This window comes from Coffea eugenioides, chromosome 1 (assembly GCF_003713205.1).
Source record: "Coffea eugenioides isolate CCC68of chromosome 1, Ceug_1.0, whole genome shotgun sequence".
In the NCBI taxonomy this organism is placed as follows: Eukaryota; Viridiplantae; Streptophyta; class Magnoliopsida; order Gentianales; family Rubiaceae; genus Coffea; species Coffea eugenioides.
This window is the reverse complement of record NC_040035.1, coordinates 1,367,049-1,393,557: the sequence shown is the minus strand read 5'-3', so window position 1 is coordinate 1,393,557 and position 26,509 is coordinate 1,367,049. Positions and strand designations below refer to the sequence as shown.

The window sequence follows — 26,509 nt, the reverse complement described above, 5'->3', positions numbered from 1 at the left end:
TTGAAGTGGAATACTGATCTCATATTAAACTAAAGCACATTATATGGTTGATCAAATACAACTCAAGTCTTGACATTTAACTCATTATAATCTCGCCTTGGAACAAATTAAGAAGATATTAAATGCCTTTCACTTCCTTGTACCGGATCAAATCCTCAATATTCCACCTTCACCCCAAAAAGCCAACAGGATCAAGTTCTTGGTGAGGGATCAATTGTGATGTGATAGCAGTCTTAACAACAGAACCAGGTGGTGGAAGTTTACATTGTTAGTTTGCAGACGATGGAAATGCTATAATCTGCTGGTCCTTGAAAGACTTCCCATATCTTTGGCCTTCTGGCGGAGAACAAATTTTTGTATTTTTCCTGTTGAAGTTTTTGGCAATTCCCCAAAAACAACAGTTCGTGGAGCCATATAATGTGGCAAATGATCACGGCAATACTTGATAATTTCATCTGCATTTGCATTACAATCATCCTTCAATTTGACAAATGCACAAGGTGTTTCACCCCAATAATCATCTGGTCTTCCAACAACTGCAGCTTCCAGAACTGCTGGATGGCTATAAATCACTGATTCCACCTCAATCGAGCTAATATTCTCCCCTCCTGAGATGATAATGTCTTTGGATCGATCTTTTAATTCTATGTATCCATCAGGGTGTTTCACCCCCACGTCCCCACTTCGAAACCATCCACCTTTAAAAGCATCAGCTGTTGCTTTACTATCCTTAAAGTATCCATTCATGACGGTGTTGCCTCTGAACATCACCTCACCCCTTGTTTTTGTGTCCGGTGGTACGCTTTGCATTGTTTCCGGATCTTTGATATCGAGTTCTTCCATGCCAAGGTGGTGCAACCCTTGACGAGCCTTGATCTTGGCCTGTGCATCAGGTGGTAGTGAATTCCACTCGGGTTTCCAAGTGCAAACTGTTCCAGGACCATATGTTTCGGTCAAGCCATAGGAATGAGTAACATTGAATCCCAGCTCCTCCATCTTAAAAAGTACATGAGGAGGAGGGGGGGCAGCGCCTGTCATCACTATCACTTTTCCTGGAAGCAGTCTCCGATCAACAGATGGTGCATTAATTATCATATTTAATACTGTAGGTGCACCACCCATGTGGCTCACTTGGTGCTTAGCTATGCACTCAAAAATCCCTTTTGCAGTTACATTTCTTAGACAAACATTTGTGCCGCCCTGTGCTGCAACGGCCCAAGTAAGGCACCAGCCATTGCAATGGAACATCGGAACAGTCCACAAATAAACAGGCATGGATGGCATTTCGTTTAAAAGAGCAGCAGCCAGAGAATTGAGGTAGGCTCCTCTGTGACTGTAGACAACACCTTTGGGGCTTGATGTTGTACCTGAAGTGTAATTCAAAGCAATAGGATCCCACTCATCATGTGGCCTTATAACCTCAAAGTCTGGTCTTCCTGATGCCAAGAAAGACTCGTACTCTAAAATGTCATTATTGAAATACATGTCACTAACCCTGGAAGATGAGCTAGCTTGGTCAGGAATCACAACTAATTTAGGCGTCATGCTTCTTGTCTTTAGTAGATTTCCTAATGCCCCTTTTGCAATATGAAGTAACTGATAATCAACAAAAATGACTTTTGCACCTGAGTGTTTTAGCAATGTCGACACCATTGCTGAATCATGACGTATATTGAGAGTACAGAGAACTGCTCCTGCCATTGGAACTCCAAAGTGCAGCTCGTAGATTGCAGGAATATTTGGGGCCAGGACAGCGACCTACACATGTAATCAAAAGCTTAAACACAAGGTATCAGAAGAGACACATCACATCAGGTGGTTTAGACAAGAGAACACAGTCTTCAGTTGCATATGCAGAAAAACTGTTTGACTTGTAATCCATGAAATACAGGGAAATCTATGAAACGAAAGAAAAGTTTTAAGGTTCTGGGGTAGTTCATATTTTCAGCTATACTTGACGAGTTCTAGTGTGCTCTGTGTATAACTTGACTAAATTTTAGGGAGAAAATGTGGAGGAGTCCTTTCAATAGGCCATGGAAAAGTTGGATTCAAAGTTTCAAACTTTTCATAAAGCTCAAGCCCTCAGGTCTAGCTAATTCAGTGTACCTATATCTTAGGAAAACCTTATTTTCAAATTTAAGCATGTGACAAGACTTGATTTAGAAGATCTTCTAGGCACTCAATGTTCTATATCAAAACGTTTACTTTTAGCCTCATCATAAACCAGCAGAAATATTTTCAGCCAGCAGAAGTATTACTTCCAGCTCATCAAGTCCTCTATCAGAAGTATTATTAACCAGTAGATGGAATTTCTGGTATACTTGTCAAGAAAGGAACCTCATCATTGTACCATAACTGAACGGCAAGACATAGCTAGACTGCAGGATTTAAAGAACTTTGCCAAAACATTCCAATGGTTAAAGCACACAGATATTAGCACCAGAGATGCTTGAAGATACATTCAAACTTGAAAAAGCACCTGAAATTCAGATATCAAGATTAGACCTATTCAAATACAAAAGGTTAACATTTTTGTAGCGCACGTTACTAGGAAAGTAATGTTCCACAAACTCTGCCGTAAATGGTTACTGAGAAACCAAAATTGACCACCAAATGCACAATTCCGTAAGGTCAGCAATTTCATAGTGATATCTTTACCATAATGCTCCAAACACTCAAAAACTTCTTGATAGGTTAGCATGTCTTTTACAGGTTTCAAGTAATCTGGTTCCATTAGGTGCCAAATTCCCCTTCCCCCACCATATCCATGCGACCTTTCTTTTTTTTTCTTCACAAAATAAAAAAGAAAAAGGTTGAAAGTATTTAGAGTTGGGTAACAGCAACAAATTGCATAATTAAACCTCCAACTACTACAAAGTCACTGAATTGAAGCATGAAAATGACCCACCAAAAAAAATAAATAAATAAATAAAAAAAAATATATATATATATATAAGGGGCAGTTGGCTCCAAACAAAGGCAGAAATCATTTTTAACATTCCAACTAGTTCCCAACAACCAAGCAATCAGCAAATTAAAAATTACAAATTTAACGCATAAAAGATGCTAAATCAAGGAAGAAAATTACAATCCCAATAAAAAAAAGATTCAATCGTGATAATTAACGAACAACAGAACAAATTGAAGGACTTTTAATTGCAGAACAAATTGAAGCATAGAAATTAAAGAAAACAAAACGAACTGGACAAGAAGAAAATGCAGGTAAATTGTGAATAACAAAGAAAGCCCAGAAAATCCAAGGATTAAACGGGAACTTACAATATCATGACGGGAGATTCCGAGGGAGTGAAGAGCAGAAGCGAGTCTGGCGCATCTGTCACGAGTTTCTGCCCAAGTGAACTTTAAATCGCCATACACTACTGAAATCCTGTCTCTGTATACAATTGCCGAACGCTCCAAGAAACTTATGGGCGTCAGAGGTACATAATTTGCTGAGCATTTGACAGTACCCTCCATTGATGATTCTATCCTTTTATCTGAAAATCCAAAAGAGCGCTTCTACTACCAACAGGAAAGAAGATAAGAGAGGTTGTTTTCCGGTTGAAACTTGGACGATGGATTGTGCAGGATCGTTCAAGTATGCTACTATAAATAAACGGACCCTTCCTTGCATGGGGTGTGAATTTACCGAATGAGGCCTTTGTTGACTCAGCTCTATTCTTTGTTAGCAGATTTATTTGCTTTTTATTTAACATCACATGAATCATTTCTAGTTTTATCCGCGTTTTTGGCCTATTGGTGAGATTGCGTGCGGGTCTCTGCCTATCAATCATTTCGATTTTGCTCCCGCGGGCTGGTAGCGATAGTGATGGTGCACTGACAAGGACCAAATCACCAGAAGAGTCGTGCTTGAACAGTGTACTAGTTAAATTCGATTCGAGTTAATTTAAAATATTTAAGTTTGAATTCGCCAATCAAACTTTTAAAATTTGAACTCGAGGCTCGAATTTTAACAAATCGAGTTCAATCGGATTTAAGTAATATGACGTGATACTTTATACACTTATAAATAAAAAAAATAAGATAGGTGTTTTACATAACAATAAATATTAGAATAAAAATTAAGATGCATTAATTGTTATCCTTGAACATGTATTTAGTTCAATTATTCTTGATGAGTTTGTGAATCTCATATATAGAGTTTTAACTTCTCAAGCTATTCGAACTTCATGGATTCGAGTTTAAATTTTGACCAAAAAACTTGTGAATAGTTGGATTAAACTTGGTTATGTAGGTGCATTTATGTTAACGGGTTGGTTTGTTGTGACTATAATTTAGACCCAAGGAAGAAGAGATAAAGCGATTGGACTTCTTTTTTTTTTTTATTTAATCAATCGTCAATCCTACATTATCCTAATCTAAAAAAGAGATCCAACTGAATCTACAAGGACTGATGGAAACTGAACCACTATCGAAATAGATGAATGCGTAGTGCATGCACCCGTCTATATTTTTTTGAGAAACCACCTATCAAACCTTAAATGACTGTGGATAGCCACCAGCCCAAAGTCTGGCGGTTGTAAAGTGATTGGACTAGGATGATCATCTTTTAGTATTTCCTACACTACCGTGGCACAATTTTGTTCAGGGTGCAAAACCTATTGACATTCTGTCATTAAAAACTATTACGTTGTCTTTTGATATGTAGAAGGAAGTGGATGATAAAGCCTGAAACATTCCCTTTGCGCAAAACTATATGGTCAATGCGTCCAATAAATCTAGTATGCTAAAGCTGAGATGTAATTGTATTTTGTGTAAGATTTTAATCCGTACACAAGAACAACTCCACTTACATAATACTAACAGATAGTTTTAACACTAGATGCCAATTGAAAAAAAAAAACAGTGTGCAAACCAAATATTCTTAGGTGATTTGGCCACGAGTCAATAAACAAATATGTAATTTTGACTGCAAGTTAAGAATTCAAACCCTTTCAAAACAGTAGTGCGTCCCTTTAATTTAGAAGTTAACTTCTTTCTCTACCTCCTATAATTCAGTTGAGTCTTCTTTTAACATAAAATAACTTAGTGATAAAAATAGGAATAGAGTTAGATATAAGTGATTGACATAAAAAAAAATTGTGTAACACGACTATCCAATTAATTGATATCCCCCACACGAAGAAAATTCAGCTTCCACAGGCCTTGTAGGACAATTCATAGGTAAATATTATTTGAACCATAGATTATTAATGAAATTTAGTAGAGTGCTCGTACGAATTCAAGAACATGATTCTTTAAGCATTAGATTTCCCGTGTGCAAAGATTGCAAAATTAGTGAATATAAGACGATATAAGACAAGAAACATTCCTTAGTTTGAATATAACATTAGATAGTATACATGTTCTTCCTCTTTCATATTTTAGAAAGGGAAACAACCAAATTGTTGATGGAGGAGTCCTTGATCTTTCCATGATATTGTGAGATTTTGGCGGCGAATTTGCTGAACAAATTGTTGATAATAGCATCCCAAAATGAGCTTGAATGAGGGGTTCATAAACAGCTCTCAAGTTCCTAGAAGATCTTCTAGGCACTGAATGTTCTATATCAAAACGCTTGCTTCCAGACTCATCATTAACCAGCAGAAGTGTTATTAAACAGCAGATGGAATTTCTGGGAAACCTTTATGGTAGGAACCTGCCTATGATAGAAATGCCGGCAGAAAGCGACACGTGTTGGGGACAAAATGGTCCAAACGGAGACGTTAAATTGTTGGAGAGCGCGTGCATAGGGAATCAAGTAGAAGCGTGTACGGATGGAAGCAAACAGCAGACTGACTTCCGTACTATGTTATTGCAAGTCTTTCCTTTGTACCAAATATTTGGTGACCCCACTTCTTCCCCGTCTGAAGTAAGCTTCAACTTTGGCTTTCCATTATTGAAGTTCGGCTTCCACTATGGACCCGAATACCGGATGACACAATGTAACTACATTCATTTTATATTCATTTTTACATTACATATGCATGTCATTCTTTTTAATGGTTGCACCTTATATTCGTGAACTATCTGCAGAAAAAAAATAAAATTTTAGACTATACAAAATTTGTTATACCAAATATGTTATTCTTATTATTGTATTATTTGTTACGCCACTTTTCTCATTTTGTTAGGTCTACATTAATGCAAGTTTAATTCTTATTATGTCTCGTGTATCAGAAAATACATATTATCTTATTGACGTTGATACTTCCAATAGGTAATCAAATTGATGCTAAAATTTTAGAATGAATAAGTTGCTTTTGCATAAAGGTTGTAAAGGTTTCTTGAGACTTTATGAATTATTCTTCTTGCGTTTGCAAAAACAATTGCAGAAGATTTTTTGTAGTGGAAACGGAGTTAAAACTTGCTATAAGTTACTTTCCTATATTTCAATTTTATCCTAAAGGGTAATTTGCTGTTCAACCTAATTTTATTCCAATTTTATCCAACTAGTAAATTAACTTATGAAAAATAGTGAAGTGGATAATTTATGGAGGCAAGCCGTAAATAGTGGGTGGTTAACTGTAAAACGCCTTTATGTTTATTTTATTTCGATAAATAAATTTGTTTTTGAGAAAATGGATACTCTTTCCTTATAATGCAGGAAAGCCATAAACAGCGACTGTTTTATTAGAAAACGGGCTTATTTTCTTTTTTTTTCGAAAAGAAAATTTGTTTTTGGAAAAATGAGTGTTAAAATAAATTTTCTTTTAATCCGATCAATCAATTTTATCTAGACATCCATACAAAAATTTATTTATCGGATAAAATAAAAATAAACCTGTTTTTGAATACAACACTAGCTCTTTATGGCTTTCCGCCATTATAAGAATAGAGTACACATTTTTCCATAAAAAAAATTTATGGATAAAATAAAATTCTGCATAAACCCATTTTCCAATAAAACACTACCTCTTTATGACTTTCCTCCATTATAAGAACACAGTGCCCGTTTTTCTCATAAAAAATTTTATTTATCGGATCAAATAAAAATAAACCCGTTTTTCAATAAAACACTAGCTCTTTATGACTTTTTTCCATTATAAGAACAGCGTACCCATTTTTCTATAAATAAAAAATTTTATTTATTGGCTAAACTAAAAATAAACACATTTTTTTATAAAATACTAGCTCTTCCTGACTTTCCTCCATTATAAGAATAGAGTACCCATTTTTGCATACAAAAATTTTATTTATTGGATAAAATAAAAATAGATCCTTTTTGAATAAAACACTAGCTCTTTATGGCTTTCCTCCATTATAAGAACAGAGTACCCATTTTTCATAAACTAATTTATTTATTGGATAAAATAAAAATAAATCTATTTTTCAAAATAAGCACCAGCTACTTATAGCTTTCCTCCATAAATTATCTATTTTCTTAAGTTAATTTATTAGCTGGATATAATCAGAAAAAAAATTAGGTTCAACAGTAAATTACCCTTTACGATAAGATTGAAATACAGGAAAGTAACCTATAGCAAGTTTTAACTCCATTTCCAATACAAAAAATCTTCTGAAATTCTTTTTGCAAACGCAAGACACCTAATTCATAAAGTCTCAAGAAACCTTTATAACCGTTATGCAAAAGCAACTTATTCATTCTAAATTTTTACCATCAATTTGATTATCTGTTGCATGTATCCACCTGAATAGGATATTATGTATTTTCTGGGACACGAGACATAATAACAATTACACTTATATTAATGTAGACCCAACAAAATGAGAGAAATAGCGTAACAATTAATACACTAATAAGAATAACAGAGTTGGTATAACAAAATTAGTATAGTCCAGAATTTTTTTTTCTGCAGATAGTTCATGAATATGAGATTGAACCACTAAAAAAAAGACATCTATATCTATCTATATATATATATATATATAAATTTGAGAAAGAATTTTTAGCAACAAGCCTTCACACGTCTTCCCACTACCAATTCTATTTTTCTAGCATTTCACATTTAATTTAATTTATAAAATATATTTCTGTTAACTTTCACATCTACTCTTCACATTTGAAATTGTTAGTTACTTTTTAAAATCATTTCATTTCAAATTGTTGGTTAATGTGCATGTTATCTTATTTGTACTTCAACCTATCACGTTTTCGATTAGCTTGCGTTATTTATGATTCAACTCCAATTAAAACTTCTATAAGACCATAACAAGAGATAACAAATATGACATCCTTTCATGCTTTCTTATTAATTTAAATAAGTAAGATTATTTACACTATATTTTTGTTATTCACACTTCAATAATCATTTTGATCATATAGTTTTCATTAATTAGACTATATGATAAAACAAATGGTGGAATTACAAATAATAAAAAATGGAGTGCAAATAACATTTTTCTAAGTAAGAAGTGCCTTCCATGCCTTTCTAATTTAAATAAGTAAGAAGTGGCTCCACTTATATAGGAATTTGGTTTGAAATTTATTAGTGGGAAGGTAAATAAAGAGAAAACATTACCAAACTTAGTAAAAGTAAAAAAGTAAATAATAATATTTTATCTTTTAACTTAGTAATCCTAAGTAAAATAGCAAAATTATACAGAAAACAAAAGGAAATAATGTCTTGGATTTAAAAAATAAAGAATGGTACCATTCATGAAATCTAAATTATGAAATCACTAAATAAAAAAAAAAGTACTACTGGCCTTTTAACGTGGAAATTTTTTTTTGATAAATATGATAATAACAACACCAATTCTACCAAAAATTTTTAAAAAAGTAACATTATAGTTTAAGAAAAAAATATAGAACATTCGACCCTAAAATACTACTTAATTTGTATATATCTAACCCAAATTTGACCCTGATTAGATTTGAATAAGAATGTAAAACCCAAACGCTAAGGATAACTTTTGGTATCATTAATTATTTTATGTATTCTTATTACCATCTTCATATGTAAGTATGTATTTGCTATGTTAAATAAAAGTTATCTTTAATTAGTTGGCAATATCTAGGCAGACAATTGAAATTATATGAATACAATAGTCTTTCAAAACAATTGACTATTGTATTCATATAATAGGCAATATTCGAACATGTGCTTTTACCTTGCAGCCGCGGACAACATGTTAACGTTGCATCTCCACGCGCGATTCCACGGCTTAACGTCTCCGTTTGCAATCCATCCACCTGCAACATGTGTCGGCCTCTGGAGGCCTTCCTACCATAGACACGGTCAACGGGTTCCTATCATAAAGGTATCCGGAATTTCTGGTATACTTGTCAAGAAAGGAACCTCATCATTGTACCATAACTGAACAGCAAGACATAGCTAGACGGCAGGATTAAAAAGACTTAGCCAAAATATTCCAATGGTTAAAGCACACAGATATTAGCACCCGAGATGCTTCCAAGATACTTTCAAACTTGACAAGGCACCTGAAATTCCAGATATCAAGATTAGACCTATTTGTAGCGTACGTTTCCACAAACTCTGGCGTAAATGGTCACCGAGAAACCAAAATTGGTCACAAATGCACAATTCCATAAGGTTAGCAATTTCGGGAATGGGGCAGCTACATTTAGCAATAGGTGCGGTTGTTTTACCTTTTTAATGATTTAGTGTACACTTAAATAATTTTGATATACATTTATGTAACTTTTTATTGTGCTAGTAATAGTTCATGCACTTTGCATGTAATTATATTAAACTAAATATAACATCTATTATATATAATCTTTTTTTTTGTGAAATTTGATTGTTTATATGTGAAGAGGTGATTTTTGGTGGATAGATGGACCGACCTAAATCAGACCTCTCTGAGATGAAGTGAGGGGTATCCTCGTGTCCGAAGTGGATGGCGGGGCTTCTCCCCTGGTATCACTCCAACGATTAAGTTAGTAGGAGAACGAGAAAGATAATAGTATATGAGAATGAACAGTGTGTCTTACTTGTTGGGAGTGTGTGGGGTATTTATAGAGTGAGAGTGGAAGGCAGGACGGAGGTCTTATGCCGGTGGGACCCATGTCCTGCCATTACGGCTCTGCTCCCTGTCAGATGGCCTGACTCTGACACTGTAGCCGCCCGGACAGGGTGACGAGGAGTCCTTTGCAGTACCCATTAAGTGCAACAGTGCTTTTCAGATAAAGCACACTGATCCCGGGTGATGTCAGGTGTCCTGACATCATCAGCGTGCAGCTGAGGTGGAGGTGCCGAGGTCACCTACCCGGTAGACTAGGGATTAGGCCGAGCTTAGGGGATAACCCCGAGACGCGGATGAGCTCTGATGAGGGACGAGGTGAGTTCACCTCGGACATGCGGGATGGCCGATGTGAGCATCCTCAACATGATAATAGAATATTTTCTATTTTCTATTTCTTTAATCAATTATTGTTACAAAGACTATCTAAATACGAACTCTTCGATCCATTGATTTTTGAATTTATTTTGAGCTTTCCTTTTATTGAATTTATTTTGAGCTTTTTGGTAATTTATGGATTCAATTTTGATAAACAGTTCTTAATATGGTTATGATGTGTACTCATAATATTTTTACCATTAAATCATAATACTATTTTTTAATATTGTACAAAAGATATAGATGTTGTTAAACAAGAAATGCATGTATATATGTCAAGTGTGAGCCCAGTAAATAAAATTCATAATTGCTAGCAAAGTAAAGACTAAAACCGTAAAATCAATTTCCGGAAGTGTATCAGAGTAAATAAATTGGCTTGTTAGATTTTGTCATTCTAATTATTTTCACCAAACTCATCCCTTCTTTTACCTCTTGGAAAGTTCATTTACTAGCCAGAATCTAGATGCGCCTTTTTTCATTTAAAAATAAAACCCATAGTTAAGTTTCTAATGAAATCAACAAATTTAAAAAATGAAAAAAATTTGTATCAACATTTTGAATGCTATTTGCCATAACATTTTGAATGTTATTTTTTCCTTGGTAAGACAAACAAAATGGAATTGTACAATTAGAATGAATTAATTATTAAGAATAAAATATATGAGCTGTGCTTATGCCCAACTTCGCATGAACATTTAATTATTCTACTTTATATCTTTTAGCTGAACTTTTCAATTTTTTCTTTTGTGAATTTGAATTGAATAATGTGAGGTGCATTACTCAATTTGGATTGTTTACATTTTTTTCTAAGTATTATTGAGGTTAGTAAAGAATGTAAATGATTTATACTGCTTAATTATCTTAGACTATCTATTTAATTGCCAATGGACATTCAATTGATAGAAATAATTGGATTCTTTTATTTGTTCTTTTCTTTCAGTATTTCTTCATACTGATAAAAAGCCCATAATTATACATCTGTCTTGTGATATTCATATCAAGATTCTCCAAATGAATATAGACTCTTTTCTTCTTATATATTTCTCTTTTGCTCCAAGAGCATATTTTTTTTGATACAAATATTTTTTACAATCTTAAAATTGTGGCTAATGCATTCATTCACACTATTTCGAATAAGAAATTATTTTGGCTAAGAAACTTTGACACACATAAGAATTGGAGATGAAGTGTAAGGGTCACTAAATAGTTTTAATAGGGAGTTTTTCATTTTAATTACCATTATTATTGAGATTTAGTTATTTGGAATGTTTCATATTTTTAATTACTACTACAATTAGAATGCAATAATTCTAATTGAAGGATAGAGATAATATGGGCACAATAAAACTAAGATAAAAAAGTGCTTGATGTTATAAAATACATCAAAGTTGTGTGAATGTACAACAAATCATTAACAAAAGTAAAACAACCGCACTAACCGCACCTATTGCTAACCATAGCTACTCCAAACCCTGCAATTTCATAGTGACCACTAAGCAATACAGACTGGAAGATATGCACCTAATGCAACGCATATCAACTATTAGCTATGTAACAAGGAGATACTTGGATTCTTTGCTTATTATAGATGCTATAATGCTCCAAACACTCAAAAGCTTCTTGATAGATAGGTCAGTGTGTCTTTTACAGGTTTCAAGTAATGTGGTTGCATTAGGTGCCAAATCCCCCTTCCCCCACTATATCTATGTGACCTTTTGTTTTCACAAAATAAAAGAGTTATACGAATTTAGAGTTGAGTAGCAGCAATAAATTGCATAATTATACCTCCAACTACTAGAAGTTACTGAATTGGTCCCTTGTGGGCTCATTGAAATGTCAATCCATGGCTATTCAACAACTTTATGGAATGATCCGTTGAGACAAAAATGCCCAGACGACATCGTTCCAAATGAAAGTAGAAATCATTTTTAACATTCCAACTAGTTTCGAAATACTTACCAAAAAAAAAGTTTCTCAATAACCAGGCAATCAGCAAATTAAAAAGGATAATTTCAGAAACCTGACAATTTCACTCAGTGCCCTCAAACTTTATAAAATCTCATTTGGCTCTCTTGTTTTAAGCGTTTTGTAACATTTGAAATCCATTTCAAAATATAATATTAAAAAACTCATTTTGAGAGAGAGAGAGAGAGTACAATTTCATTCCAAATTTGTCCTTTCTTGCGATTTTTTAATTGTCATAACACACCAAATTTGTTGCTTATCTTTTGTAAATTGATTGATGTAGTTCTTTAATGAAAATCTAAGAGTTGGTAACAAGATCAAAAAAACTCTTTAATAATTTTTGTGTCATTTGTTCAGACAAAAAATGTTAAATTACTTAAAATTATGTATCATTTACACTACTCTTAAAAATAACTTGCAATAATTCATAACCACGAGAATACCTTTTGCACTAACTTAAAAATAATACAAACAATTATATATATAAATTTTAGCATGTTGCATCTTTTTAGTTGTCAAACCATCGATTTGGATGTCAAAATTAAAAAAATAAAAAAAAATAAAAAAAGTGTAAATGATTTATAAATTAGCTCAAAACACACATATATATTTGAAGTAGAGACAACGTTATTTGCGTGAAGTGTGAATGTAAGATTATGCTGATCTTTACGGGTCCCACATGTTGTATGTTTTATATTGTACTCGTAGTATTCCATTCCAAACAGGGAGTTTTTGAACGTTCTCAAAATAAATCAATCAATTTGATTGGGATCAAAACGTGTGGGGTAAGTTTTTTTTTTTTTTTTTACATAATTATTCAGATAAAACCAACCCAGGCAGACCCAATTATCTTTGTAACTTACAAAAAACTTTGATAAACTTTCAAATATATTATACACTCTTGACATTTAAAAAAAGGGATAATTTCACAAACCTCTCCTAAGATTTTTAAAAATTACAGAGAGCTCCCTCTAGGTTTTCAAAATTACATATACCTCCCCTATTTTTACTTTTTAGTAACAATATAGGTCCAACAATATAGATTTTCTCACAGAATTCCTAAATTGCCCTTTAAACTAAGAAAAATATAGTATACTCAATTATTTTTTTCAACACTTTGCACAAATCAATAAACCTAATTTTTAGCAATCATTCAAGTATAAGTTTTAAAACTAAATAGCAGTCCAAAGGATCCCAATTTACATGCATAGCACACACAAACCCCATTGACAACCAATTTTATATCCCAAAATTAAATATCAATGCTCAAATACCTTTTCAATACAAATTAATCTCACTTAGAACTGCTATTACAACCCTTCAATGGTCTTAAAAATATTAATATCTCAAATATAGAAAATAAATTCCACCTCCATAATAAAATCATAATAAAAAGTTTCTAATCAAATGAAAGAAATCCTTATGTAATTATTGACATTTTATTAAAAAAATTTTAACAATAAACAAAATATGATAAATTCAACATCTTTAGCTCTTTTTCCTATTTCAATCATCAATTTCATTATTTATTTCTCTATCACTACGACTCTCTTTATTTCTTTCTAATTTGACACATAATCTACTCCTTCTGTTGATTTTATAATTTCAATTTGCTAGTATCCACAAAATTGAAGATAATAAAAAGAGGTTATATTAACTGAAAAAGAAACGAGTGAAAATAGACAAGAGATAGAAAAATAAATTTTTTTTTGGGTTTTGTAAATTTATCGCCTTAAATTTAAAATTTTCAACCAAGTGGAGGGCATTATAGGCATTTTACTATATCAAGGGAGGTAAGTGTAATTTTTTAAACCTGAGGGGAGCTGAGTGAAATTATCAAAAACCTCAAAGGAGGTTTCTGAAATTATCCCTTATAGTTAATTGATGAAATCTTATAAATATTGGTGAAGGGTCTAAATGAAAAGTAGTATTAAAAGTTGTTTGACTTTTGTAATGACTCTTATTTGGGAGAGCAAAAGTGTAAAAACATGACATTAACAATGGAAAGAGGGAGTAAAAGTTTCAATAATTCAATGACTATTATCTATTTCAAAAAACAAAAGTTCGATTAATTTGAGATCACGAGTTTGATTATTGAGACGCTAAGGAGACTATCATTGTGCGTCTCTATTTTGAACCAAGAAGCGAAATAGCTAATCTTAAAAGAAGAGGTGTGTTTCTGTTTAGTGATGATAAAATAAACTCAAGTGGGCAAAGCGCAACTTATCCCTAATTACATTGGAGATTAGTGCTAACTGACCCTTTACTTTATTTCAATTTAATTGCGAGGAGCCAAAAGCAATTTCTTATCGCTCTTGGGTGGATATTATGAGCATGTTTAGATAGTAGATTATTTGGAATAATTTTTTGAAAAACAACACGATAGTATTCTTATAAATATAATATATATAATATAAAAAAATTAAAAATATATGTTGATAATATAATCAATAAATTATTTGTAACGTGTGTGAGATATATTGGTGCCCACGCAAACATTCAATCAGAGAACATGAAGGCCCCCGCAACAAAGGCAATTCAAGTGAGAATGCCGACAAGCCACAGCCCTCAAAAGTGGTTAGGAGGAGAAATTTCATCCTTTTGGGTTCCACATATTTTGTCACAATCTTGTGATTATCATTCAAAAACGCATGACCACCTGGAAGACGAAGGGAGTATTTTAATTGAGTCAAGTCCATATTACTTGCTATGTTTAATTGGTGTGTATTTATATCATTAGCAGTTAGCAATTGTTCTTTTGTACAAAATCTTCCCTCTAGTGATTAATCCTTTTTGTTCATTATCTTTATATATATATATATATAAATTCAATAGGACGATTTTGCACTATTGAGTTTGTGGGGTTTTTTTTTGGGGGGGGGGGTAACAAAATGCAATACAAAGTACCAAAATTCCATTGAGAAATCATCATTATATTTGAGTATACATGCAAAATAGATGGAAATTAAAATAATACTCCCTCCACTTCAAATTATTTGTCTCATTTTAGGATTTAAATTTTTTTAAAAAATAGTAAGTAACTTGACGGTGATGTTAGGGGATTTGTTTCTAAAATTATTCTCAAAAATTCAAAATTTTAAACTTGGATTTAGTGCCAAATATTGATTAATGTGAAAATAACATTTAAAGAAAGAGATTAAAAGTAAATTTGAGTTTAATAAAATAATAAATATTTTGAGACATTTTAAAATAAAAAAATAAATCGGGAAGGAGTAAAAAAAAATAAAACGAATAAAAGAGAAACTACTTCCCAATTCCCTTTCCCCCAAAAATCCTTGTTCCCACATCGGTGGTGATAAGTATGTGTGTGTAGGATTTAAGGTCCTCAGGTTTACTCATAAGTCAGCAATTGCCTTTTGAGTAAACTTGTGGAATTACCTTAGATTATGGGTGTATGTGTTTATTATTTACTCTTGAAAGACAAGGAAAAACAGAAGAGTGGTGTGTAGGTTAGTGAGTTCGTAGTCACGGATCTTAAGCTGCCTTCCCAATTCCTTTTCCCCCAAAAATCCTTGTTCCCACATCGATGGTGATAAGTATGTGTGTGTAGGATTTAAGGTCCTCAGATTTACTCATAAGTCAGCAATTGTCTTTTGCATAAATTTGTGGAGTTATCTTAGATTCTGTTGGGATATCAAGTGTGAATCAATATCCCACATCGAAAAGAGATGAGTAGAATAAGGAACATATAAGTGGGAATGATCCATAGACCCAAGGCCTTAAGGTTTTGGGTTGGATGTGGTGTCAAACCCATGGTTGTGGTTCCCATTCTAACTCATGGTTAAACTCTCCCCGAGTTTGGCTCTCTCAGAGCCCAACAAGTGGTATCAGAGCCGATGGTTCGGCTGGGCATTGACTCCAGGATAAAAAGGCAGTGGGAGTGGTAAGACGTGGCTTGGATAAGAGCGGGGAAAAAAAATCATGCAGGCCTGCAGTGAGGCAAGGGCATGTGGGCTCTTGAGTAAGAATCGTACACTTCAGATTGAAGTGGGCTTGATGGAGTGGATGGGCTAGGGAGAGAGGTCCGATGTGGAAGAGATTCACAATTGAGGGGGAGATTGTTGGGATATCAAGTGTGAATCAATATCCCACATCGGAAAGAGATGAGTAGAATAAGGAACATATAAGTGGGAATGATCCATAGACCCAAGGCCTTAAGGTTTTGGGTTGGATGTGGTGTCAAACCCATGGTTGTGGTTCCCATTCTAACTCATGGTTAAACTCTCCCCGAGTTTGGCTCTCTCAGAGCCCAAAAGATTCTAGGTGTGTGTGTTTATTATTTACTCTTGAAAGACAAGGAAAAACAGGAGAGTGGTGTGTAGGTTAGTGAGTTCGTAGTCACAGCTCTTAAGCTGCCTTCCCAATTTCCTTTCCCCCAAAAATCCTTGTTCCCACATCGATGGTGATAAGTACGTGTGTGTAGGATTTAAGGTCCTCAGGTTTACTCATAAGTCAACAATTGCCTTTTGAGTAAATTTGTGGAGTTTTCTTAAATTCTGGGTGTATGTGTTTATTATTTACTGTTGAAAAAAAAAATTTAGACTTGCAAGATGACAAGAAGGAATCAGAGCGCCTGCTGTTTTAGCTGCAAGTTGAAGGTTGGCTATATGCTGCAGATGTGACAACTTGTTGGCAAGAAAGTGTGGCTACGAATTGTCGGCCACTTCCAGGAAGTCACGGTAAAGTGGTAAAAGAAAAGTTCATTCGTGACATCTTTAGGGATGTTGCTGCGGTATGTCTAGTAGTCAGAGAAGAGGAGTGGAAAGTTGCTGCGATATGATTGTGGCCACAAATGTTTGGAAAAGTGTGTTGGATGGGCACGTGTAAAGGTCTTTTGTGACCTGAAACTTGAAGACCTGTTGGGCATTGAAGTTAAGCGGAAAGGGGATAGCAAAAGTTGAGGGGATTCCAAAGCGTAAATATGAAATGTAGAGTGCTTAAAATAAGTAATTGTCAAAGTGAGAGGGTCGTAAGCGAAAGTGAGGGCAGCGAAAAAGGCGCGAAACTTGGCGGAGAAACTAAACACTGTAAGCATATAAAATGAAAAATTTAATAAATTTAAGCATTAAATTTATAATGAATAAATTATGGATTCCAACCTCAGGTGTTAAATTTATAATGAATAAATCATTACTTTATTTTAAATAAAACCTTTAAACCTAGTTTGTTAAATAATACATATAATCATTTATTATACAGGTATATTATGAGTAGTTACTAACTAAGATACTAAGTTTTAATCAGTAATAAAACATCTTATCATTATTTCAAATAAACTTCCTACTACTACTTTGAGATAAGGTTTTAATGTAAAAATTGTACATGTATTCCAAAAAATAGTAAATTTTGTCCTTAATCATTTTTATTACCATGTTATTAGTAAGAATTACTATTTATGTATAAAAACTTACTGTTATTTGAACTAAACTTACTCTTTTAAAAGTAAGTTTGGGATACAAAGTAGTAATCTATTTATTTAAAAATTAAGTTTAATATTTATTCCAATTTACCTTTTGAGGTATAAAAGTTACTAATCTATTAGGCTTAACTTATTATTTTAAATGGGAAACTTACTTCCATAATTTTAGGTGTTATTCTATTTAGGTGAATAGGTCCAACAATAAATCAAATGGTCGCTAAAAGTACAACAACCTGTTATATTAAGTAAAAATTATTTCGCTACCATAACTATCGTTACTAAAGCATCTATAGGTATATGTATTACAGAGGGGGTTTTGGATAAGGAGCTTCCAAAATTGTCAAAAGTTTGAATGCTATTTTAATAGAATTTTATATTTTTATAATTAAGAAATGTTTATCTCTTAACTAATCCTGTAACCGCTCCTACAAATCCTATAATCATGCTCATGTTTTCCCCACATTTCCCCCACGCTTTTCCCACTAACCCATAAAATTCAAACTCCTAAACTTTAACTAACAGATAATAACCACCCCTGTAAAATGATATCTGCAAATTCCAATTCACATCTCACATTTATTACTGACACTTATCATATCACTGATAGTAATAGCTAACCGTTAATTTAAGAAATTCGCAACTACGAAAGTCAAATATCCAAAATTTAGGAGCATGTTTAAATTATAATTTTCACAATTCAATGTATCTTATTGTCATAATATATTTTACTCTCACAATCATTCACAAATTATAAAGGGATGTAAAAAATAAATAATTTTTTAATAAAAAATTAATTCAAAGGTAGTTAATTCACACACACATGCACACATATATACATATGTATATATATATTCTCATAATATAAACTAAAATTATAAAAAATTAGGAGGGCTAACTTTGTTTTACACAAATATTTACACAATATGAATTAAAAATTTTTAAAACTTTGGGAAGAAGGGACCTATGGCCCCGATTAGATTTTCAAATGTCAATGCAAACTGCTGTGCACTTGAACCTAGAATAATGGATAACTATGCAATAATGTATTTCTAAATTATAATAAATAGAAATTTGTTTTTCTTGTAGTTTTTGTGATTGTGATCAAATGAGGTATGACTATGCAAGTGTATTTGTTGTCAAATATCATTTTTACTTTTCAAATTTATAGTTTTGTCCGTGATTGTATAGCATTATGATATAGTAGTAATACAAAAGAAATACCATGTAAATGGTGATAGTTTTTTTCAAATAAACAAAGTAGTTTACGAATATTCCTATCTAGTGAGCAAAAGGGCAGTTCGGATATTTAAAAATCTTGCTACACAAACAACAAAAGTAAGGTAGGTTAGTGATATTTTTAAAACTCCAGGGGTGTCAAGCGAAATGAAGAGAAACCTCAAGGGAGGTTTACAATATTGACTTACTGAATACACTTATTTATGCCAATTATACTCTTCATACTAATTATATTTTTAAACTAAATTATTATTTACGCATATTTTAAAACTTCAAATTTAATTGCTATTAGCGAAATTATATTGATGTGTTTTTATACGAGTAGTATTTTTTTATTTTGGATACTACTTTCATTAGAATTTAGTTTAAAAACATTCACCGGAGTTTGAAAGCATCCAGAGAGCACCGATCGATGTATCTTCAAGCGTAAATTGGAATAAATATGCAACTTAATTTTTTTAAAAATGAATTACTACTATATATCCGAAATTTACTTTTTGGATAGTAGGTTTAGTTCATACTATTTTTCATAGTATTTTAAAATATGTAAGTACAAAAAAAAATTAAATTATACCTATAATCATGTATTATACGAGTATATTATGAGTACTTACTAACTAAGGTACTAAGTTTTAATCATTGATAAAACATCTTATCGTTATTTCAAATAAACTTTCTAATACTAGTTTGAGATAAGTTTTAAAGTAAAATAGTACATGCATCCCATAAATCAGTAAATCTTGATTATTAATCAAATTTGCCATGTTATCAGTAATAATTACTATTTATGTATAAAAACTTACTATTACTTGAATTAAACTTGCTATTACTTGAAGTAAAATAGTACATGCATTTGCTAGCCTTTTGCTTTGGCTAATTATAAAATTAGACATAATTGTAGAAACCTCCTATAGGTTTTTGACATATTCATACCGCATTTCCTAACATTTGCAAAACTATACAAAACTCCAAAGACTCTAAGGTTTATAATACAAATTTAATTCCAACGAAGTTTGCTAACATTAAAAAAATTACTTTACATGAGGGAGTGAAGTGAAAAAAATAGGAGTATAATAATATCCCTTAATTGTTTATTCCATAAATATCCCTTATACATGTATGTGAGTTGAATTTGTTTAATAATATAAATAATTTTGGTGTAATGGGCCATTTTTATGTGTAGTTGGAGCATATTTTGCCTGAATAAAGCTATTTCTAAGATTTTGCCTGAATACCTAAATTATATGTGCAGTTGGCGGATTTACCTTTAATATAATAATAATAGTAATTGCAAAACACAACATTATTTCCCTTTCCTTCTATATTCTCTGTTCATGCAGCATTTCCCCTCGACATTTCTCTACTTTTCATTGCTCTCTTATTCATCATGTTAATCCAAATGAATATGTGATTTTATTAGTTTCAAATGGGTAGTTGAATAAAATCAATTAATTAGTGGCTATTAAATGGACAGATTTCGACTACCTATTTATAATTAATTCAATTAGACGTAAATTCAAATTCATTAGTAAGCAAATGAATTTGAATTTGTATACACAATAGGTATATCAAAGTTTTTGCAAAACCATATCTATCCAGTGTTTCCTATTCTTTAATTTTCATTTATTAAAAGTTTTGGAAACAAAATTGGTTTTCAAAACAAAATTGGTTACAGTAAAACAAACTACCAACTATTTATTAAGCACTCATGTGAAAGTATTTTCAAGTACCATTGTCTGCTTGACATTTAAACTAATTTTTTATCATAATTTTTTATTATTACCATACCCATTCGGTGTGTCATAACCAGTGCTCATAATAATTGAAGTTTTTGCACTAGAATACACTATGTCTAACATTAATTGTTGGGGTTAAATGCAATAAAATCATGACTAACTATATACTTAATTGCAGTTTACCCTTTAAACTATAGTAATACACTTTTCCTCCCTTGAATTATTGGCAAAAAAATTTTGGGGTTGTAGAAAGGCATCCTCAAAGTTTCGTAATTTTTACCAATTTGGGACAATTCACGGGAAATGAAGAATTAATCGTTAGAACCAACGGTTTTACCCAACAAAAAATGGATAAAACTGAATGGAGCCATTTTTAACGGAACAATTGCAACAGACAAAAAGCTCAATTCTTCTCCTTCTTCCCTTTGCCTTTCTGCAACCCCAAAATTTTTTTGCCAATCTCTGGAGTTTTAACGACCGTTATACAACTTTCAAAACAAATAAATTCATTTTAAATTTTTATTTGGGATTATTTCATAAACCAAATCGCTGTCACTTTCTGTAAAGTATCACTTTCCCATAAAAGACCAACTGTTTATGGCTTTCCCTCCATTATAAGAATAGAGTACCCATTTTTTCATAAATAAATTTATTTGTCGGATAAAATAAAAATAAATTCATTTTCTAATAAAAGACCAGCTCTTTATGGCTTTTCTCCATTATAAGAACAGAGTACCCATTTTTCCATAAACAAATTTATTTATCGGATAAAATAAAAATAAACCCGTTTTTTGGATAAAACACCAGTTCTTTATGACTTTCCTTCATTATAAGAACAGAGTACCCATTTTTCTATAAAACAAATTTATTTATCGGATAAAATAAAAATAAACCCATTCTCTAATAAAATACCAGTTCTTTATGGCTTTCCTCCATTATAAGAGCAGAGTACCATTTATAGGTAAAATCGTTGGTTCTAACGATCAATTCTTCATTTCCCGTCAATTGTCCTTAATTGGCCAAAATTACGAAACTTTGAGGATGTAATGTGTTTGGGATGAAACTTTGAGGACGAAATTGGCCAACCATCCAAACTTTGAGGAGGAAAGTGCATTTTTTCCTATAAGATATTTAATCAAATATTATTTTCTTGTCTTAATTTTAGTTATGACTATACTACATATTTATTAAATAGACATATCTTTATAATTAAAGTTAATATTTGATATTTTAAGATGCCATATATTTAAATAGATGAAAATTATTTTGAACATAACATATTAAAATAATTTTATTTGTCAATCATTTTGGCCCCCCCTCCAAGGAAAAAATCTTGGCTTCGTCACTGCTTAGGAGGAAATTGGGGTCTATTGCTAACAAAAGATTGTGAAAATTTACCTTTATATCCTAATTATTTGGAAAAATCTAATGAACAAAATTTACAAAAAAAACCTTGTTTCTTACCAACAAATTAAGTAACTAATAAAATCACCTGTAATGTTGCTTTAACATATTTAATTTATATTAAATACAAATTTTACCAGTTTCACTTTCGTAAAAATATAAGTGTAACACTTTTTCAATTTTTGTTACAGATTCAGAGTAAAATGCCCATAAATAGCAAGTATTTTGTTGATGTAATACAAAAAATCCATAAAGAGCTTGTATGTTATGGGCGCAATCTTTTTTACTTGCATATATTTAAAATTTGTTAAATGCAAAATCTACTAGTTTCCCTTTCGTAAAAATATAAGTATAATACTTTTTCAATTTTAGTTACAAACATTTATGTATTTTACATAAATATAATGATTCAGAGTAAAATACCCATAAATAGTTAGTGTTTTGTTGATGTAATGCAAAAAACTCATAAAGAGTTGGTATGTTATGGGCAAAAACGTTTTTACTTTCACATATTTAAAATTTGTTAAATACAAAATTTACTAGTTTTCCTTTCGTAAAAATATTAGTGTAACACTTTTTCAATTTTAGTTACAAACATATATGTATTTTACATAAATGTAATGATTCAGAGTAAAATACCCATAAATAGCTAGTATTTTGTTGATGTAATGCAAAAAAATCATAAAGAGCAGGTATGCTATGGGCAATATGCTTTTTACTTTCACAAAAATCAGTTTATGTTAAATACAGGACAACCAATTTCCCTTTCGTAAAAATATTAGTGTAACAGTTTTTCAATTTTAGTTTCAAATATTTATGTATTTTACATAAATGTAATGATTCAGAGTAAAATGCCCATAAATAGATAGTATTTTGTTGATGTAATGCCCATAATCGGGAGAATCAATTGGAATTCACTGTTCTTCAGCCTTGGACGCTTTATGTAAAGTAGAGATATTTGTATTCAATTAAATGTGAAACAGGAAACAATCTATCTTCCCACGAACCCAGCTTTCACAAATGTTAATATTTTACTAATATAACAATTAAAATCAATTTTAATAATTCAAATTTAGTAGGTTAGATAAAAGTTGTTAGAATAGTGAGAAACCAAAAAAAAAATAACTCAAATTTATTAAAAGTCTAAAAAGGATTCAGTACTTCAGCTTTAGAAGTCCTCCAAATGACTATATATTAGAACGTCTATAATCAAAATAGATTAGATAATTAAAAAAATTAATATTGATAATTAAAAAACTTAATATTTCAAACATTTATTTTCTTAAGTTTCACTTCTTAAAGGCTCTCAACTTGTTATTCAATAATGACCATATGTTGCTTCAAAGTCAAGCATGGCTGTGTTTAGTACTACTTACGCTTCCTCTTCGGTGTTTTATTCGTAGGCCTATTATATTTATGTTAATTCCGTCACGCCCCAATACATTTCCAGCTTCTGCAGTACGCAACATTTCCCCACCCCCCCAACGGGTTTATAGGTCACCACTTGCTTTTATAGAAATATTCCCTTCATCCTCCGTACATGTCAGCTTTTTTGCTATACTTTACCTTTCCACGTGCTTGCTTCTTTGCCATATTCTTTACCTTTCCACACATGTTTTGGATTAGCTGAATACACTACAGAATTTACCCGTCTTTGGAGTGTAGCTTGGCAGAGTGAAGCCAGGGATGTTGCTGCGGTATGTTTAGGAGTCAGAGAAAAGGTGTGGAAAGTTGCTGCGGTATGATTGTGGCCACAAATGGTAGGTAAAGTCTGTTGGATAGACACGTGTAAAGGTCTTTTGTGACCTGGAACCTAAAGATTTGTTGGGCATTGAAGTTAAGTGGAAAAGGGATAGGAAAAGTTGAGGGAATTCCAAAGTGTAAAGATGAAATGTGAAGTGCCTAAAATAAACAACTGTCAAAGTGAGAGGGTCGTAAGTGAAAGTAAGGGCAGCAAAAAAGACGCGAAGCTTGGCGGAGAACTTAAACACTGTAAGCATATAAAATGAAGAATTTAATAAATTTAAGCATTAACTTTATAATGAATAAACTATTACTTTATTTTAAATAAGACCCGTAAATCTGGTTTGTTAAATTATACCCATAGTTATTTATTATACAGGTATATTATGAGTACTTACTAACTAAGGTACTAAGTTTTAATCATTAATAAAACATCTTATTATTATTTCAAATAAACTTCCTAATACTACTTTGAGATAAGGTTTTAATGTAAAAATTGTACATGTATTCCAAAAAATGGTAAATTTTGATCCTTAATCATTTTTATTACCATGTTATTAGTAAGAATTACTATTTATGTATAAAAACTTACTGTTATTTGAACTAAACTTACTCTTTTAAAAGTAAGTTTGGGATATAAAGTAGTAATCTATTTATTTAAAAATTAAGTTTAATATTTATTCCAATTTACCTTTTGAGGTATAAAAGTTACTAATTTATTAGGCTTAACTTACTATTTTAGATAGGAAACTTACTTCCATAATTTTAGGTGTTATTCTATTTAGGTGAATAGGTCCAACAATAAATCAAATGATCGTTAAAAGTGCAACAACATGTTATATTAGGTAAAAACTATTTCGCTACCATAACTATCGTTGAGTATATCTATATGTATTGCTGAGGGGGTTTTGGATAAGGAGCTTCCAAAATTGTCAAAAGTTTGAATGCTATTTTAATAGAATTTTACATTTTTATAATTAAAAAATGTTTATCTCTTAACTAATCATGTAACCGCTCCTATAAATCCTATAATCATGCTCATATTTTTCCCACATTTCCCTCACGTTTATTCCACTACCCCATAAAATTCAAACTCCTAAACTTTAACAAACAGATAATAACCACTCCTGTAAAATGATATCTGCAAATTTCAATTCACATCTCACATTTATTACTGACACTTATCATATCACTGATAGTAATAACTAATCGTTAATTTAAGAAATTCGTAACTACAAAAGTCAAATATCCAAAATTTAGTAGCCTGTTTAAATTTCAATTTTCACAATTCAACGTATCTTATTGTCATAATATATTTCACTCTCACAATCATTCACAAATTATAAAGGGATTAAAAAATAAATAATTTTTTAATAAAAAATTAATTCAAGGGTAGTTAATTCACACACACACGCATACATATATACATATATATATTCTCATAATATAAACTAAAATTATAAAAAAATTAGAAGGGCTAACTTTTTTTTACACAAATATTTACACAATATGAATTAAAATTTTTAAAACTTTGGGAAGAAGGGACCTATGGCACCGATTAGCCGGGAGTGTTTGGATAGAAGATTTTTCCAAATAATATTTTGCTTACATCATAAACACATTTTTCAACCCACCTTTTTATCTCACATACATCATATCACAAAAAGTACTATCATAATTATTTCAAATAATATTTTAAATAACACTCTATCCAAACAAATTTCAATAGCGTCTTAGTTCCAAACCTGCAAGATTACAAAAGAGAAAATAACTGATCACAAAATGAATTTTACACTATGGTGATCCCACCCAAATGTAGTTATTTCACGTACACACGCACACATATATACTTATATATATTCTCATAATATAAACTAAAATTATAATAAATTTGGAGGACCTGTTTTATTTTACACAAATATTTATATAATATGAATTAAAATTTTTAAAACTTGGGGAGGAGGGCTATGACCTCCATTAGCCCCCATTGGTTCCATTATTGATTTCAATGGCATCTTAATTTCAAACCTACAAGATTACAAAGAAAAAAAATAACTAATCACAAAGCGAATCTCACACCATAGTGATCCCAATGAAATATTTTAAAAAGATTCAGCAAGTTCACTTTAAAAAAAATACAAGTCTTGCTGAACTTTTTTTGTAGTACGAATTCTTCAAAATTCAATAGAATTAATTAAACCACCAATATTAATTTTCATACTAAAAGTTGATTGGTGTAAAAAATATTCGCACCTTTGTACAAGATTATCAAATCAAATGCATAATGTTGGTAAGTATTTCATTTTAAAATCAAATAAAACATGCAATTACATTTATTTCTATCCATATATTATTCATTTTCTAATATAAATTATTATTATTATTTTAAGATCCATCTTCTGCAAAAACACAATTCTTGAATGATTTACAGTTTTTGTCATACTTTGAACTATTGTTAGACAAATCTTAAATTTTAATTATGTTGGTATAATTTTTTTAACTTTTTTCAAATTAAAATGGTATAATTTTTTAATTTATTTTAATAATGTAAGCATCGTGCGTAGCATGGATATTCACACTAGTTGTCCTTGTATGACCGAGCCTGAGAGTTTAAGCATGTTTTGGTTGAATGTTATAATTCAAAATTTGGGTTTGGAGG

General features: G+C 31.4%; 1 protein-coding gene across 1 annotated transcript; it reads right to left on the bottom strand.

Annotated features, from left to right (window-relative positions):
- LOC113776828 (probable acyl-activating enzyme 1, peroxisomal) lies at positions 1 to 3,607 on the bottom strand. The gene is made up of 2 exons (XM_027321886.1): positions 3,280 to 3,607; positions 1 to 1,758 (listed from the first exon to the last, which is right to left on the bottom strand). Exons 1-2 carry the CDS (start codon positions 3,475 to 3,477, stop codon positions 292 to 294), a joined length of 1,665 nt encoding a protein of 554 aa, XP_027177687.1. The 5' UTR covers positions 3,478 to 3,607; the 3' UTR covers positions 1 to 291.
- Positions 3,608 to 26,509: the final 22,902 nt, after the last annotated feature.